The 14,500-nt window shown below is 50.9% G+C and overlaps 2 protein-coding genes across 2 annotated transcripts in view; both read right to left on the minus strand.

Annotated features, from left to right (window-relative positions):
• Window positions 1-3,883, minus strand: part of LOC138010225 (uncharacterized) — a 4,182-nt gene extending 299 nt beyond the window's left edge. The window contains exon 1 of the mRNA XM_068857160.1: window positions 1-3,883. This exon is cut by the window's left edge and continues 299 nt beyond it. Coding sequence (XP_068713261.1) covers window positions 1-3,883 — 3,883 coding nt within the window.
• Window positions 3,884-11,225: 7,342 nt separating this feature from the next.
• Window positions 11,226-11,858, minus strand: LOC138010226 (uncharacterized). The gene has a single exon (XM_068857161.1). It carries the CDS (start codon window positions 11,856-11,858, stop codon window positions 11,226-11,228), a length of 633 nt encoding a protein of 210 aa, XP_068713262.1.
• Window positions 11,859-14,500: the final 2,642 nt, after the last annotated feature.

Here is a 14,500-nt window from a genome sequence, read left to right on the forward strand (position 1 = left end):
TGAGGGAGAAACCGCGGACCTTGCATACGACGTGTCCGTTCTTGGTCTTGTAACCGTAGTTCTTAGGACCGCCCGAGCAGAATTCCACAATGTGATCGCCCGCGTCCAATTCATCCTTGAAGTCACCGAGGTAGGCGCCTCGTGGAGGATCCAAGGGTGGGTCGCCAGGACGATGGAGGTAGACGACCGAGTCGGTGTCGAAGTAGAGGACGCGTTCGCCGAGATGATCGAGGGCTCGATAGAGACGGAGTCTGGCATGACAGGTAGTGAAGGCAGCTATGAAGATGTTGAGGTTGGGTGAAGGCAGGACATCGTGCGTTTGGAGTTTGTAATGGACTTCGACCCGGTCTTCGGTGAGGGAACTGACATAACGGACATCGTGTTGATCGCTGTCGAGGAATTGGATGAACGATTGAGGTTCGGTGAATTCTCGGACCTGAGTCTTGTTGATCCGTTGCCCGAACTTCCCCCACATGGAGTTGAGCATCATCTTAGCCAGGGCTCGGAGTCCAGGGTTCTTTTCGATCTTGGTGGGATCGAGACGAATGCCTTCCCGAGCATAGTAGGCATCGACGTGAGCTTGTTTCTGATCAGGGGTGGTGCAGCCTTCGGGCCAACCGCTGGCTTCTTCTTTGATTTGGAGCCATGTGTCCACGTAGGATTGGAAAAGTCCCGTGCGTTGCTGATCGAAATGCCATACTTCGTGGACGTGTTGAATGACGTAACCTTTCTGTACAGCCACGTCGAGTTCGGGGGTGCACCAGGTACCGACGAGAGCACGTTCTTCGTCCGTGTGATGACAGGCATGCGTCTTTTCCAAAAGAGGTTTGGAAATGTTTTCTTCGACGCAAGTACGACACAAGGGAAACGTGAGTTTGTCGTGACTGCGGTAAGGCAATACGGGATGGTAGAGACGTTGGGGTGGAAGGACGGTACATTTGGCCAAACCAAAATAAGGCGAGAGATCGGTGGTGTCGGGTTCGTACAGGAAGGTGGGATGTCCCAAGGGATAGGTGCCGTACTTGTTGACCCAAGGATACAAGGACGTGTAATCGTCGTATCGGATTTCTTCCTCCTCGTCGACGTGCGCGTAGAGACGTACGGCATTGGTCCGACCTCCGTAAAAAGCGTCGCGTGGTTCAAGGGGGGCTTGGAGGTGTTGACGGACTAGAAAGGCCATGATGTCCTGGTTGGTTTGTTTGAGAGCGTTCCAGGCGCATTCCCACATGGTCACCACTTGGTACCCACGGTTGATGAGGAATGTACGTTTCTTGTCGACGAGAGCACGGACCTCGTCCATGGATCGATCGAGTAAGGTCGGATGCACGTCGGTGCGTTGGGGATGACAAGTCCGACATCCGTGCCAGAAGCACCCGTAGAATTCGTAGATGGTCTTGGTATCGGCATCGTATCCGTCGACCGTGTATCGGGTACCAGGAATGCGGTACTCGCCCTCGTTCCGAGCATGCTGGATACGTTGGCGATGCAAGGGATGATAAGCGTCGTACTGTCCGTAGGCACGAGCTAGGGCTTCGTGGTTCTCGTGTTCTTCCGGCGAGAGGGCCAGGTAGGCTCGTTGTCGTAGATGGTGTTCGCACCACGTCAACCATTCCATGGAGGCTTGGGAATGATTGACACGACCTCGCCATCCTAGGGGAGGTTCGGAAGCGATGGAGTCCTCTTCCATACAGTGCATACGCAAGTAGCGATTACAGGCAGAGGCGACCGTCATTTGCTCAAAGGGATTGAATTCAGCGCGTGCTTGAAAATCCCGCATGAAAGTGAGACATCCTTGTTTCAAGAGTTTCACGTCCGATTGGCAGTAGGCTAAGAGTTCGGCTTGAAAATCAAAGACGACCTCTCTGGCCGCTTGGTCGTCGTACCAAGTATCGAAAACGCGACGTTTCTTGACGGACATGCCGTCGGGCATGTAGAAGGTTTTGTCGGGAAGTCGGCCTACATACGCTTGATGTTCGGGGGTATTGAACAGATGTGGAAAGTATCCTTTCTTGAGCTCGGTGAGCCCGAATGTCTTGGGGAAATCGCTCAGCGGCATCTGGAAGAAGGAGAGCGAATCGATGAATCGTATGGTCGTGTGTTCGTGAGGGTAGGTGAGCTGGAGGACTTTCCCACCGTTTCGGATTTGGTCCAGGTCTCTCTTTTGCCGGTGGAGTTCGTCGATGATGGGATAACTGTCATACCCTTTGAAATTGTGAGCGATGACCGTCAAGGGTCGCATTCCGTTTTCGGTTAGGGTTTCTAACCATTCCAGAAAGTGAAAGAGACAGTCATCTCCTTGGAACGACACGGGAGGATCGTCGTCGTCTTCTGTTTCGGCCACCACCAGATTGGGCACGTGACGTCCCTCGACTTGCATACTCTCAATGTCAAAGAAAACGTGCAAGGGTGGTTCCTCATCATCGTCGTCGTCTTCGTCGTCGTCGTTATCGCCCGCAAGGAAAGCGTGCAAGCCAGCGGCCTCGTTTTCTAAGAGAGGCGCCAGTCCTTGGTTTAGGATCCTTTGGAAAGAGAGTCGCTGTCGTGTCAAGCGTCGTTCTTCGGCGGGGGTCTTTTCGACTTGTAAGAAACATCGATGGGCATGGACGTCGACGTCGTTCTTGCAGCACGAACATTTCCGATACCCGCACCGATGAGTTCGGATCTCTTTGAGACCACGTAACGTGTGGTGACATTCTTTACACTGACGACGGGTGGCACAGACGGAAGGATGTTCAGGATCCGCGGGTTGACCGGCCTGGGTCTTGGTCCGATGGGTTTGGAGACACGTGTCTCCGTAGAAAGAACGTCCACAGAGAATACAGGGTGTCTGAGCCGAGCGGTACTGTCGGTAGGCCTCGGTATGATCAGGACATCCGTTTTGCAAGCAGGCGCCGCAATGATGTCGATTGTTACGACAGGCATGCTGACCTAGATGCTTGTAGGCTTGGAAACATTGGCTGCAAAAGTAATCTTGGCCGAAGAAACCAGGTAAGGAAGATAAGGCATCGTAATGACCGTCTTCGTGTAAGAGTCCTAACAACGTGTCCCCACGACCGTAAGCAAAACAAGCATAAGCGCGGTTAGCGTCCACGACCACGAGGGTGTAGTCTTGAAGACTGGGAGCGGTGACGAGTTGTTGAAGTTGTTCGGGACCACAGGGTTGAGGAGGAAGACCGACTTCCTCTAGAAGTGCTCGAGCCGCTCGTGTCATGCGACGATGGTTCCAGCGGGTCCATTGTCGACGACGTGTAGGATCGTCTCGATGTTGATGGACCCCTCGAGCCATAGCGATGGCGCGTGGACAGCATAGATTCTGGTCATCTTGTGGGACACGTAAGACACAGCGCTTGAATTCTCTGAGTCGCGTCGACGCTTGATGCCCTGGTAAATGTTTTCTTTTGTAACCGGAACCTGTGGGAGCCCCGCGTACGTGAACGAAGGAGAGGGTGAAGGAATCGTCCATCTCAAATTGTTCGTTCGAGTTTAGCATGTGGGAAAGATTCCCAAGTAAAGCATCCACGCGTGGACCTTGAGCGCGCCATTCTCCGGCCCGTAGTCCCCAACCGTTGTAGGCATTGGCAATACGATTGGAGGATAGAGCAATGTAAATGCGATCGCCATCGGGAATGTCTTGATCGTTGATTAAGTCATCTAGAGCGGTACGAAGACCTTGCACGAGGGCATCGGTGAGACGTTGTCGGGGGATGAACGCTCCAATCTGTCGAGGGCGAAGTTGAAAGACGCGTTCACGAACACCGAGACGGACACTACGCCGTTCGACCACAGGAAGTCTTTCAAAGACGAAACGTCCTGGAGCAGCACCTCCAATTTGTTCAAACTCGTCGAGTGCTTCAACCAAGTCACTGTCACTATCACTATCCATGATGAGATGTTTTTTTTGTTTGAAAAAAGACGGTGTGTCTTTTATAGAGAAAAGAGTCACCTTGAAAGACCTTGACGTGTACCCTAGATGGACCAATCCGGAGCGAGATAGGTCTTCTGGGGGGATGGGGGGGTATCCCCCCGGAGAGTCATGTGACCCCTTAGGAGAACGGGGATTGGTGGAACGATTCCTGTTAAGTAGTTCGATCGAGTGAGGAGTCTCAGAAAAAGTCATGGCATCCGAACCCAAGAGACGTGCGCTCGAGATGGCAGTTGCCAGACGTACTATGGAGGTGGAGCAAGACCCCATCGATGAGCAAGAGGTGTGGGTCAAGCAAGAGAATGGACGTTGGCGAAAAGAATGCCAGACCACGGCAAAGACCCCGACGATCCGAAACGAGGCTTCGTATTGGGACCTGTTGCCTCCCGAAGTACGTCAGCACGTGTTGGAGATTCGAGATCGAGAGGAGGAGAAGGAACGAGAGAAGGACCGGAGGGAACGTTGGAACCCCATTCACGAAGAGTTACTCCGTCTACCACGTTGCGCTCAACATGGCACGGTACGTACCGGGTATTTGTATTGGGTGGAAATCGAAGCGAATCTGATAGATTCGTTTATTTTATTTGATGTCTTTTAGATGACGGCGACGTACGTAGGAGAATCGACTATCGTCTTTGAATGCGGACCGTGCCGACGGTTTCCCCCTGGGGGTAATCCTGCGGGAAGTCGACGCATGAAATGTCGGACTTGTCTTTTGGGTATGATGGGTTGTCCGGGGTATCGGTATTGTACGGGCATCTATCGTTTTCGTCCAGAAGGGATGGTCGTGTGTCGTTGGTGTCGATGGCCCGTCTACCGGAGAGGTCTTCTTTGTATGCCGTTTCGATCTCCTCATTGTCGGTGTTTCGTTGTAGGTCATGGTGGTCGCTAGATCGGAAGCGGATCATCATTGGGTCGAATGGGAATGCCGTTGCAGTTACGTGGAACTGACGTGTAGACGATGGGATTGTTGTTGTGCGGTTTCATACCATTCGTACCGTCGTCCGGGATGTTTGATTTGTACCTGTGATGTGGGTTATGGGTTTCCACCGTGTCGTCATGATTTGGGGGACTGGTGTTATTTGTGTCAGGGGTATAGTTGGACCCAGTTTTTTGCTTTATTGTAGGTGATTTGTCAATTGGAACAAACATTAGATGAGAGGATCTCGAGATGGGTATGGAGAGAGGATCGTTGGGTGTGGCGACGGAGACGACCCCTGAGAACGGAGGAGCAGCGTCGATGGAGGCGGTGTTATTTGACTGAGATTCTAAGATAGGTCGTTTTTCTTTCGTAGGTGATTTGTCAATTTGAGGATACGTTCGGGGATGAAAGTCTATCGAGATGGGTATGGAGGAATGGTTGTTGGATGTGGCGACGGGCACGTCCTCCGAGAACGATGAAGCAGCTTCGATGGAGACGACGTTACTTGAATGAGATTCTAAGATAGGTTCTTTTTGTTAATAGATGGTGGTGGAGGAACATAGAACCAGAGGTTATCCACTGAATGGTTATCCACGGAGGGCGACTTGGACTTGGATCAAGTGGGTGTGTCCTCAACGTTGTACGGAGACTGCCGCCACGTGCATTCACTGTTTGAAACGACTGGACCTCCACCATTTTGGTTGCCTGTGTTACGGGTGTCTCATTCGTTGTCGATGTGACGGGTCGGAGACCTCCTACGGACGTCGTCGTTGCTATTCGGGGGGTCGCCGATCTACTTATCTTGAGTTTGAACCTTATTACGGCTACAGTAACCGTGACCGTTGATTCTTTTTTTAATTGATAGTGGTCTTGGTTCCCGTCCATCTTTCCAGACTTTGTTCCACCCGGACGTTGTACCTCTTATGGATACGGATCGTGTACTTCTTATTGCTTTCGTCTTAGGGGCACGGGTCTCTTTTGGGACGGGATATTGAATCATACGTTTCGTTCTCTTTATTATTATTAGATGTGGTGTCGTCTGAATCAGTTTACTCGTTATTCGTACCAACGGGGTTGGACGAAAAAAGAGATGGACATTACGGCGGAGTTGTGGAAGAGGATTGATGTGGATTTTTGGGATCCGTTTTATGGACTCGTTACTGTGTACAACCGTCGATAACCGATTTTTTTATTTTCATTAGACTTGGTGTGTCCATAACCGATGTACTCGCTTTTCATCCCAGAGGGGTTGGACGGCAAAAGAATTGAATATTGTAGTGGAGTTATGGAGGGCGGTCGGTGTCCATGGTCGTATTCGTCGCCGTCGTCGTCGTCGCCGATAGTCGATTCTCCTATTGACGTGAATGTCATTTATTCTGTTTAGACCTGGTGCAGTCTGTCTACCTTTGGATCGTACAGAGGACCTCGTACCTCCAAACAAGAGGCAGTTTATTACCGTGTTTGGAAATGTATCAAAGACGAAATGAACCAGGAACGTTCTGACCGACATTATTATGACGCTAATTATTATTATTTTTAAGTTCATGACGGTGTTTGCCAATGGGGAAGGATTCACGTTTTGGGATTCACCTTGTTGTTCGTATGGACCCATGACATGCATGTATTGTCTTGACCGGCTGAATGACCAACGAACGAACATAGCACCACAGGAACATGCACGACATTGTCAGGGGACCTACACACGTCGTAGGGAAAAATCGTCTGTGGTTGAGAGATCTTATAGCCTCGTGTGGAATGGTCATTATCAGATGCGTGTCTTATGGGAACTAACGCCTGTGGATTTTTCGTAGATCATGGTCCGTGCCGACCGATGTTTTTGTACGTGGAGTGGACGCTTTCATGTGCACGAGAGACGACCCTATACGCCCGAGGTTCGATTCATGTTACTGGAGGAACGTTTGACAGGCGTTTCTTTGTTTATGTTTTAGTTGCTGAGCGTTCCCCCTGATTACGAGGAGTACGTGGGGTACGAGGATCGTTACTGTAGGGAATGTCATAGAGAATCCGCCGTCGGAGAGATGCCTGACAGGTCTTTTTTCTTTTTTATGTTCCAAGATCAAGACCAAGACTATTATTTGTGGGGTCTGTGAGTTTGGCGAATATACGATGGTGGAACGTTTGCAGCGTATCGACAAGTATATTGCGGCTTATGGATTGTACAACAGGGACGTCATGCCATGTATCTCGTGGGCTACCTTTGGACTCGACGAATACGACGACGACGAGTACGAGTACCAGATTCGATATGATTATTACGTGGATCCGCCGTATTGGCGTCGTCGAAGGATGGCGCGAGGGGATGATGGTGCATTTCGATTTCAATATGTGGAAGGATATGTGATTTTGCGGAGACGTTGGCCTCTATTGCTTATCTAGACACGTTTATCATTTCGTTGCAGATCCAATTGTCCCCTGCACGACGTCACCTGAGAGCGGTCATGCTGTTTGGTAGACTGTTTTGTTGTGCGACAGAGCATGCCCTCCGTGAAGCCCGGCGTTATCAGAGACAACCCCTATGGCACCCGGAAAAACAGATCAAAAAGAACCAGAAGACGGGACATTTTTATTTTGTACCTTTTATTGACATTTACGGTCCTTGGTGTCGTCGGACAAGAATATTCAATCGTAAATTTCGTTGAAAATGTTCAAAATTAAAGTTTGAGTTTACGTTTCATTTGCATGATTTTCTTGACCACTTTCTCCGTCTTCTTCTTTTTGCCTGGGAGGTTACTGATAGCCCGAATCATCTTGTCGTCGGCTTTCCACTTGTCCTGTAAGTTTCTGGCCTTGGCATAATCCATGTCGTGGGTCTTGGCAATCTTGTCCAATCGATTGATGCCAGGATCCCCTCGTTTGAGTCGTTTGGCCAGTTTGGTGCCAGGACCCATGTACTGATAGCCAGGCCAATGAAACTCGATCCCGGTCTTCGCCAAAGCATTCTGCAAGTCAAACTTGCCACCTCGCTGACGTCGTCGTCGTTGTTGGCGTCGTCGTCTCTTAGTAGTCCTCGCCATCTAAGCGTCGTTTGAGTTTCTTATCGAAATCCAACCAACCGGGCGGGCGTTGTAATTTATCTGTTTCGGTGGGACGTCGGCGACCTGTCTTCTTACGAATCTTCTTCTTGACCGATTGAGCGGTCGTCTCCGCATAGTCGGCCATACTGTTTCCCATCATCCTGGGATCTCCTTGAAACGGAAGCTGTCCCCAATCGACGGAGGGAACCGGTGTCTTGGGGGGCGACTTTTTCTTCTTCGACTTCTTTTTGGGCGGAGCTGCTTTAGGTTGAGTCATGAATCGAAGTCGTTTTTTAGCTTTAGGGGGTACCGAGGGTGTGGTCTCGGGCGTGTCCTTCTTTTTCTTTTTCTTGACCAATTGCGTCAACATGGAGTGTAAGGGTCCTTGCGCATAGGCATCGGCTTCGGCATCGCGTTCGTCGTCGGCATCCGGTCCGAACCCGAGAGGTTGTCGAACGGCTTTGGTCCACCGTTTCTTTTCGTCGGCCAGAGAGGTGGCCAAGGTATTCTTGATACCTGGAGGAATCCGATCCGACATGAGAACGGCTTCTTGTTTGGCGGCGATACGAGCGGCTTTGGCCAAAGGAAGGTTTTCGGTCAGACGTTCCTTGTACACGTCTTCGAGTTGACGCAGTCGTTGGGGATCGATCAAGACTTTGTTTTCAAATCCTGGAATGGTCTCCGCTTCGCTCATCGTGAGGTACTAAGATCGTCGCGTCTCTCTCTGGTTTTATAGTAGAGGGTCTGTTTCTCGTAGCGTTCGCGTTCCAGATGTCGATTCAATTCGCAGACTTGTTCTTGCAAGACCCCCATCTTTTGTTCGGCGAGCTCCAAACTCTGATTGCGTTCTTGCAATTGATCGGTCAATTGACGGACAATGTCGCATTGTTCTCGGACTCGATGCCGAAGCCCACGTATCTGATCGTGTAGGGCGCAAAACGAACGAGGTCCGTACGTCCACGTATTATCGCACGAACCATCGTCCATGTTTGCAAATGATCTTTGGATCGATGTCCACGGGCTTTTATCGTTTCCTGGGTCTTAGTATGTCACAAGCTGTGTTTAGTCTGTGTCCTTTGCTTCGTCGTACCACGTCACAAGCGGCGTTCAGACCATCCCAAAGAGCTCCCCCTGTCTGATTCATCATCAATTGACGTCTCTTTTTAATAGAATGTTTTCGACGAGACATGTCCCCCAAGACCTTTTCGTAAGGTCGAAGCCGTCCCACTATCTTGGACGAGATAGGAACATTCCCTCGGATCGTGTTCATGACCAATTCACTCACGGCATTGATTTGATCGGCATTGGCGGCCTGAAGGCGTGCCCGACGGGTTTGATGATCGGCTTCTTTCAAGACGCTCCGTAGAAACGGCCATTGTCGTTCTATCCTCCACGACATGGTTGGTGTGTTCCGGGCTATCGATCCGGGGGCGTTTCTTTTTATACACGGAGAACTCCTGGTCGTCTTCGTCGTCGTCGACGGCGGCGTCCTTTTCGCTGAGGTTTAGCCGTTGGGAACATGATCAGGTTGCCGCCCCGTTGCACCCATATGGGTAAACCACGTCCGAGTTGACGTCTCCCGTTCAACCAAATACCGCTACCACGTTGACGTGCCATTGTTACCATGGAATCGATTGGACTGTCCTTTTATAGTTATCGTCGACCTCTGAGTTTCCGTTTGAGTTTCTCTAGGAAGATTTGACCTTTATAACGAGGCGGTTTATAGGCAGGAATGTGTGTGTACACGATGGCCGAATCGTCCCCACGACGAGCGTCTTCGGCTCGTGTTCGAGCCACCATGTCATCGTACCGTTTACGGTGACGTGCTCGAGTACGAGCATTCTTACGCGCCAGAGCAGCCACGCCTCCGAGGGCAGCACTTGCCCCTGCCACGATCAAAGGAAGCACCCCGCCACGCTGTCGTCGGACGGGGGGTTTTCTCTTTCTTCTTCTTCTTTGCTTCATAGTCCCCTCAAAGGATGCGGATCCCCACGCATCATTCGATCCATCACCATTTTTCGTGCCCAAGGTTTTCGTTTGAGAATCCGTTTCATCATACCGTAATTATACTTGGGTGCTTCATAGTGGCCGGTGGCTCCTTTAGCACCCATCCTTTTATACCTCTTGTCTTTTCCTAACGTGTATCCAGCAGCCACGGCTTTGCCTAGGATCGACAAGAGGCCACGTCCACGTTGTGGGGGTTGTCGTCGCCGTCGCCGTCGTCTGGGTTTGGGCATGATTGATGGTACGAGTTGGTGCATGTCCTTTTATGGGTTACTGAGTCGGGAGGAGGTGCGTCGGACGGTGGGTGTACCGCCATCTTCGTAGACTGTGGTCACGGTGTTGGTATGGGTAATGTTCCGGATACGACGTCCATCCGTTCGTTGACGGGCGTCTTGAGATAACAAATCCATTTGACGACGAAGTCCATCCTGGTTCAAACGTCGTCGACCTCCACGGCGACTGCTGCCTCCAGGAGAACCTCCAGGAGAACCTCCGCCACCAGGAGAACCTCCTCCACCGCCACCGCCTCCGCCACCGCCTCCGCCACCGCCACCTCGACCACGGGAACCTGCAGGAGAACCTGCTGGGAGAGGACGTCGACGCGGACGTTTCCCGCCAGTGGTGGGACGAGGACGTTTCCCTCCAGCAGTAGGACGATTGGAAGGACCGCTGGCAGCAAAATCTTGTAAATCTTGGTCGGAGATCAGGTAATCTCTTTGGATCTGTGTTCTCTGAGCAACGGGGATACTCCCGTCCAAAAGAGAACGCATCATGAGTTGTCGTTGGGCTAAAAGCCCATCGGACTCTAATCCTCCCGACTCAAGTCCCAGTTCGGTCAACAAGGCATTGGGTTCGGGCGTCGGCACACGACCTTGATCCAACGTTTCCAAAAACTCTTGAATCGTACTGTTGGGGGTTCGTGTTCCGACGCCGGCCGGACTGTTTCTGGGAGTCATGTTGGGAATGCTGTTCCCCACACCGGCCGGGGACGTACGCGGTGTCCTGCTCCCCACACCGGCTGGGGCAGACGTCATCCTGGGTTCAGAAAACGATCGGGTTCCTAGAGGAATGTGTCTAGCGGTCTCGAGCCGTTCACTCAAATGCAAAGCACGTCCTCCTTGTCTTCGACGTCGACTAGCCGCTCGTTCTTTGGCTCTCCGTCGTCGTTGATGTTGACGGTACTCTTGCAATTCCTTTTGATACTCGGAAGGGTCGCGTTCAAATTGAAATTGGTCAAACGGCGATCCGGGACTGGAAGGTGTGGAAGGAGCTCGTCGGTACTCTGCCAAGGCACGTCGATACTCGGAGGGATCCCAATGGGCAAACGGGGATCCTGGGCTACTCATTCACGTTTCCACACTTGAGTCGGACCATCCGAGGGTGTCACACAACTGAACAGTCGGTACCGATCGTCTGAAGCGGGATGAAGGTCCATCATTATATACCCGTACGGGCGTTGCGTGCACGTTTCAAAGAGACGAAGCACGTCACGCCATCGATCGGGAAAGGCTTGTAACGTCAAGGCTCGAAATCCCGATTGATCTCTAGGATTCTTGAACACAAAGAGATAATGGGCATTCCTAGAAATGGTCTTGGCATACTTGCCGGATGGAAATAAATCTTGACACAAATACAACACCGTAATGTTCCGATGATGCGATTCTCGGGTGAAGAGGTCCAACACGCGTTTGTCGTTGCCACCTTCGTCCATGAGATCGTCCAAGACCAGGATCCCGCCTTGACTTTTTCCAAACCATTGTCGAAGATCCGAAATGTCAGGGATCCCTTCGTGAAATCGGATCCCACGACCTTTCATCCGTTCGAAACGCGGTTGCCATACGGCATAACAGTAATGACACGGTTTGGTCCGTCCTCCTTCAAAGACATTGCCTTCTGTCAAGAGGGCTTCGGTCAATTGCGTCTTGCCACTCCCCGAGGGACCGACGATCATCGTGCTACTGGGTTGCCGTATCATCCTTTCCTCAACGTGTATACATTGTCTTTTTTATTTATAGCGTTTCTTCTTTTCTTCCGAAAATGAAGACACACACGCGTCACCCCTGAACCGAACACCGGCTTCGTTCCATCCATTTCTTTCACACGTACATGGACGGATTCGGTGATCTGACCTCGATGATCGTGATACTGTACGTGTCGAGGTTCCCACCACTCGTTGCCTTTCCTGTAAGGTACGGTACGAAGCAGTCCGTCGTAGACATTGGCTTCATAAAGACATGTCGTCTCGATGAGATCGACCGTCACAAACAAAGGTCTCTCCACAGACTGGAGCGCTACAGGTGTATGTAAGAATTTCTCAAAGGCTTCGTTCAGACGAACAAAACGCCAATTATAAGCTTTGGCCATGATCATGAAGATAGCTCCCTGGTCCGCACTCGTCCATCCAGATCCTTCCAAGACGGTCATGACTGAATTACGGGCAAAGGACTTAGGCGCAGCTGTTGCCGCTCTTTCGTTGAACGTCTCTTGTGTATAGTCGACCCAAGGCTTTGCCGGATCGATCGCTTCCAGAAGCATGTTGGGACCCTTCTGGTACCTCTCAGGCACACTTGGACGAAGTCCTCTCACTGTTTTCAACCAACCCATATTCAAAGCCAGTTCAAAGACCCAACCAAAGTACTTGTACATGGTGCCACTGAGGTACACCTTGCTATTGTCCAATATGAGATCGTCTCCATCCCAACGGAAGGTGGCCACGGTCTTCTTCTTCTCCCCTTCACTGTCCGTGATCTCGAGAACCTCTCCTGTCCGAAGAGTACTCTTTTGTTCCATCGCATCTATGATTTTCTTCACAAATTCGACTCCCGTCTTCGAAGGGGTGATATCCGTCAAGGAAACCACGTTCCTCACATTCCTCGCTTTACCGTTCAAGTACGCTGTGTAGTAAAAGGTGCACAGGTATCCTTCTTGAGCCCACGTGTCTGGATGTGTTTTATTGTAAACATTGTAATCGTATTCCGGATGACTCAATAAACTCTCGGAATGTCCCGGTACGGGTACGGGTCGAACCGGTGGATCAGAAAACATCACACCTGATAATCCCACTTCCCATTCGGCATCCAGGATCGTATTTTTCTTCTTGGGGAGACGAAGTCGAAAGTCGTCTGCCTCATTATCGGGAAACTCCCCTGGCTGAACATTGCTCGACAAGATCAAATACTGCGACGACATGATCTCTGTTTTTCTTTGCATTCTTCCTTATTTATGGAAAAAGGACGGGAGGGCACACTTCTTTTAAATCGGCCCGGTTGTGTACCGACGTCCCGGGTTAGACTCCATCTCTTGGATGGACTCCCATCCTTGGTTTGACATGGGACGACCCGACTATTTATTTAATGCAAGACAAGACACGACAAGACATGTGGTACAAAAAAAAAAAAGTTTAATGGAAAAGAATCGGTTCATGCGGCGTACAACCTTGAAGACAGGGTAATGCATTGACCTCTTTGACTATTTGACGACGTACTTGTCGGCCCACCCTTCGATCGTTGGCTACAAAATCGTGGGGAGAAAATGTTTGCACAAACTCGGGCATGGTACGTCCCCGAACCCTATCTTTCAAAAACATCAAAGCATAATGACCGCAAGCGGTACTGTTCAAAGCTTGGAGGGTCCGATCGTTCCATTGCACTGCATCCCATTCGTCTTCGAGCCAGCGTTCCAAGTCGGGCGCTTGGTAGGTCGTCAACGGGAGTCCGTAACTGTCCATGACTTCACACCGATTCTGTTCCGTCCAAAGTCCCAACCAATGTTGACCCGGTTCCCCTCGTGGGTCCGTATTGACAATGTAGGCGGCCCGTGTCGTACGAGGTGGACGCGACGGAAGCCCGTCGGAGGGATGGACGCCGTGAAAGACGCGTTTCAGGATCGGATCGTCCAGGGCCAGTGCGCGTAAGGTCACGTCACTCAAGGGCACAAATTCCATTTCTGTTCGCTCGTACTTTTGATACAAGACGTTTCCGTTGGTACCCGCTTGGAAGTTGTCTTCGAATTCGCCAAACACCAAAATGGTGATGTTCTTGTTGGGAGCGGTATTAAATCGGATTTCCAGACGCAGCTTGCCTTTTTGTTTGGGATTTCGATGATACGGTGAATCGGCATTCCCGCTGGGCACATTGTTAAACATGAACAAAGTGCAATTCTTGCCATAGCCCCAATCTCCTGGCTGGATCATGTGAGGACGATGATTGGCTAGGGAACCACTGGCTTCCAAGAGACGTTGATAGCCCAACCAGTCTTTACGCGTGTTGGTGCCATTCAACTCCAAGGTCGGATAGGGATATTCTTCCCCACCCACTAGTTGACGGATACTCTTCACTCCAAAATCTTGGAAGGCGTACGGGTAATACTCCAAATCCCCATTAAACGCTTTGCTATCCAGCAGCCCGACGACCAGACGGTCGGGAAGGCGGCCTGTGAACAACTGGTCTTCGGTCCACAAGGTGGTCTTGCCATCGAACGAGAAGGTTCGGATTTGACTTTTCACCATGGGATAATTGGCCATTTGACCTTTCACATCGATCTTGGCCATCAGTTCGTTGCCCACACTGACATTCAGGTTGACGCGACACAAATGAAAGGTGACTTTGATATCCCCTG

Source organism: Montipora foliosa, chromosome 7 (genome assembly GCF_036669935.1).
Source record: "Montipora foliosa isolate CH-2021 chromosome 7, ASM3666993v2, whole genome shotgun sequence".
Classification (NCBI taxonomy): domain Eukaryota; kingdom Metazoa; phylum Cnidaria; class Anthozoa; order Scleractinia; family Acroporidae; genus Montipora; species Montipora foliosa.

Coding starts and splice junctions, on each gene's coding strand:
- LOC138010226 (XM_068857161.1), bottom strand. CDS start 11,858: ATGATACGGCAACCCAGTAGCACGATGATCGTCGGTCCCTCGGGGAGT.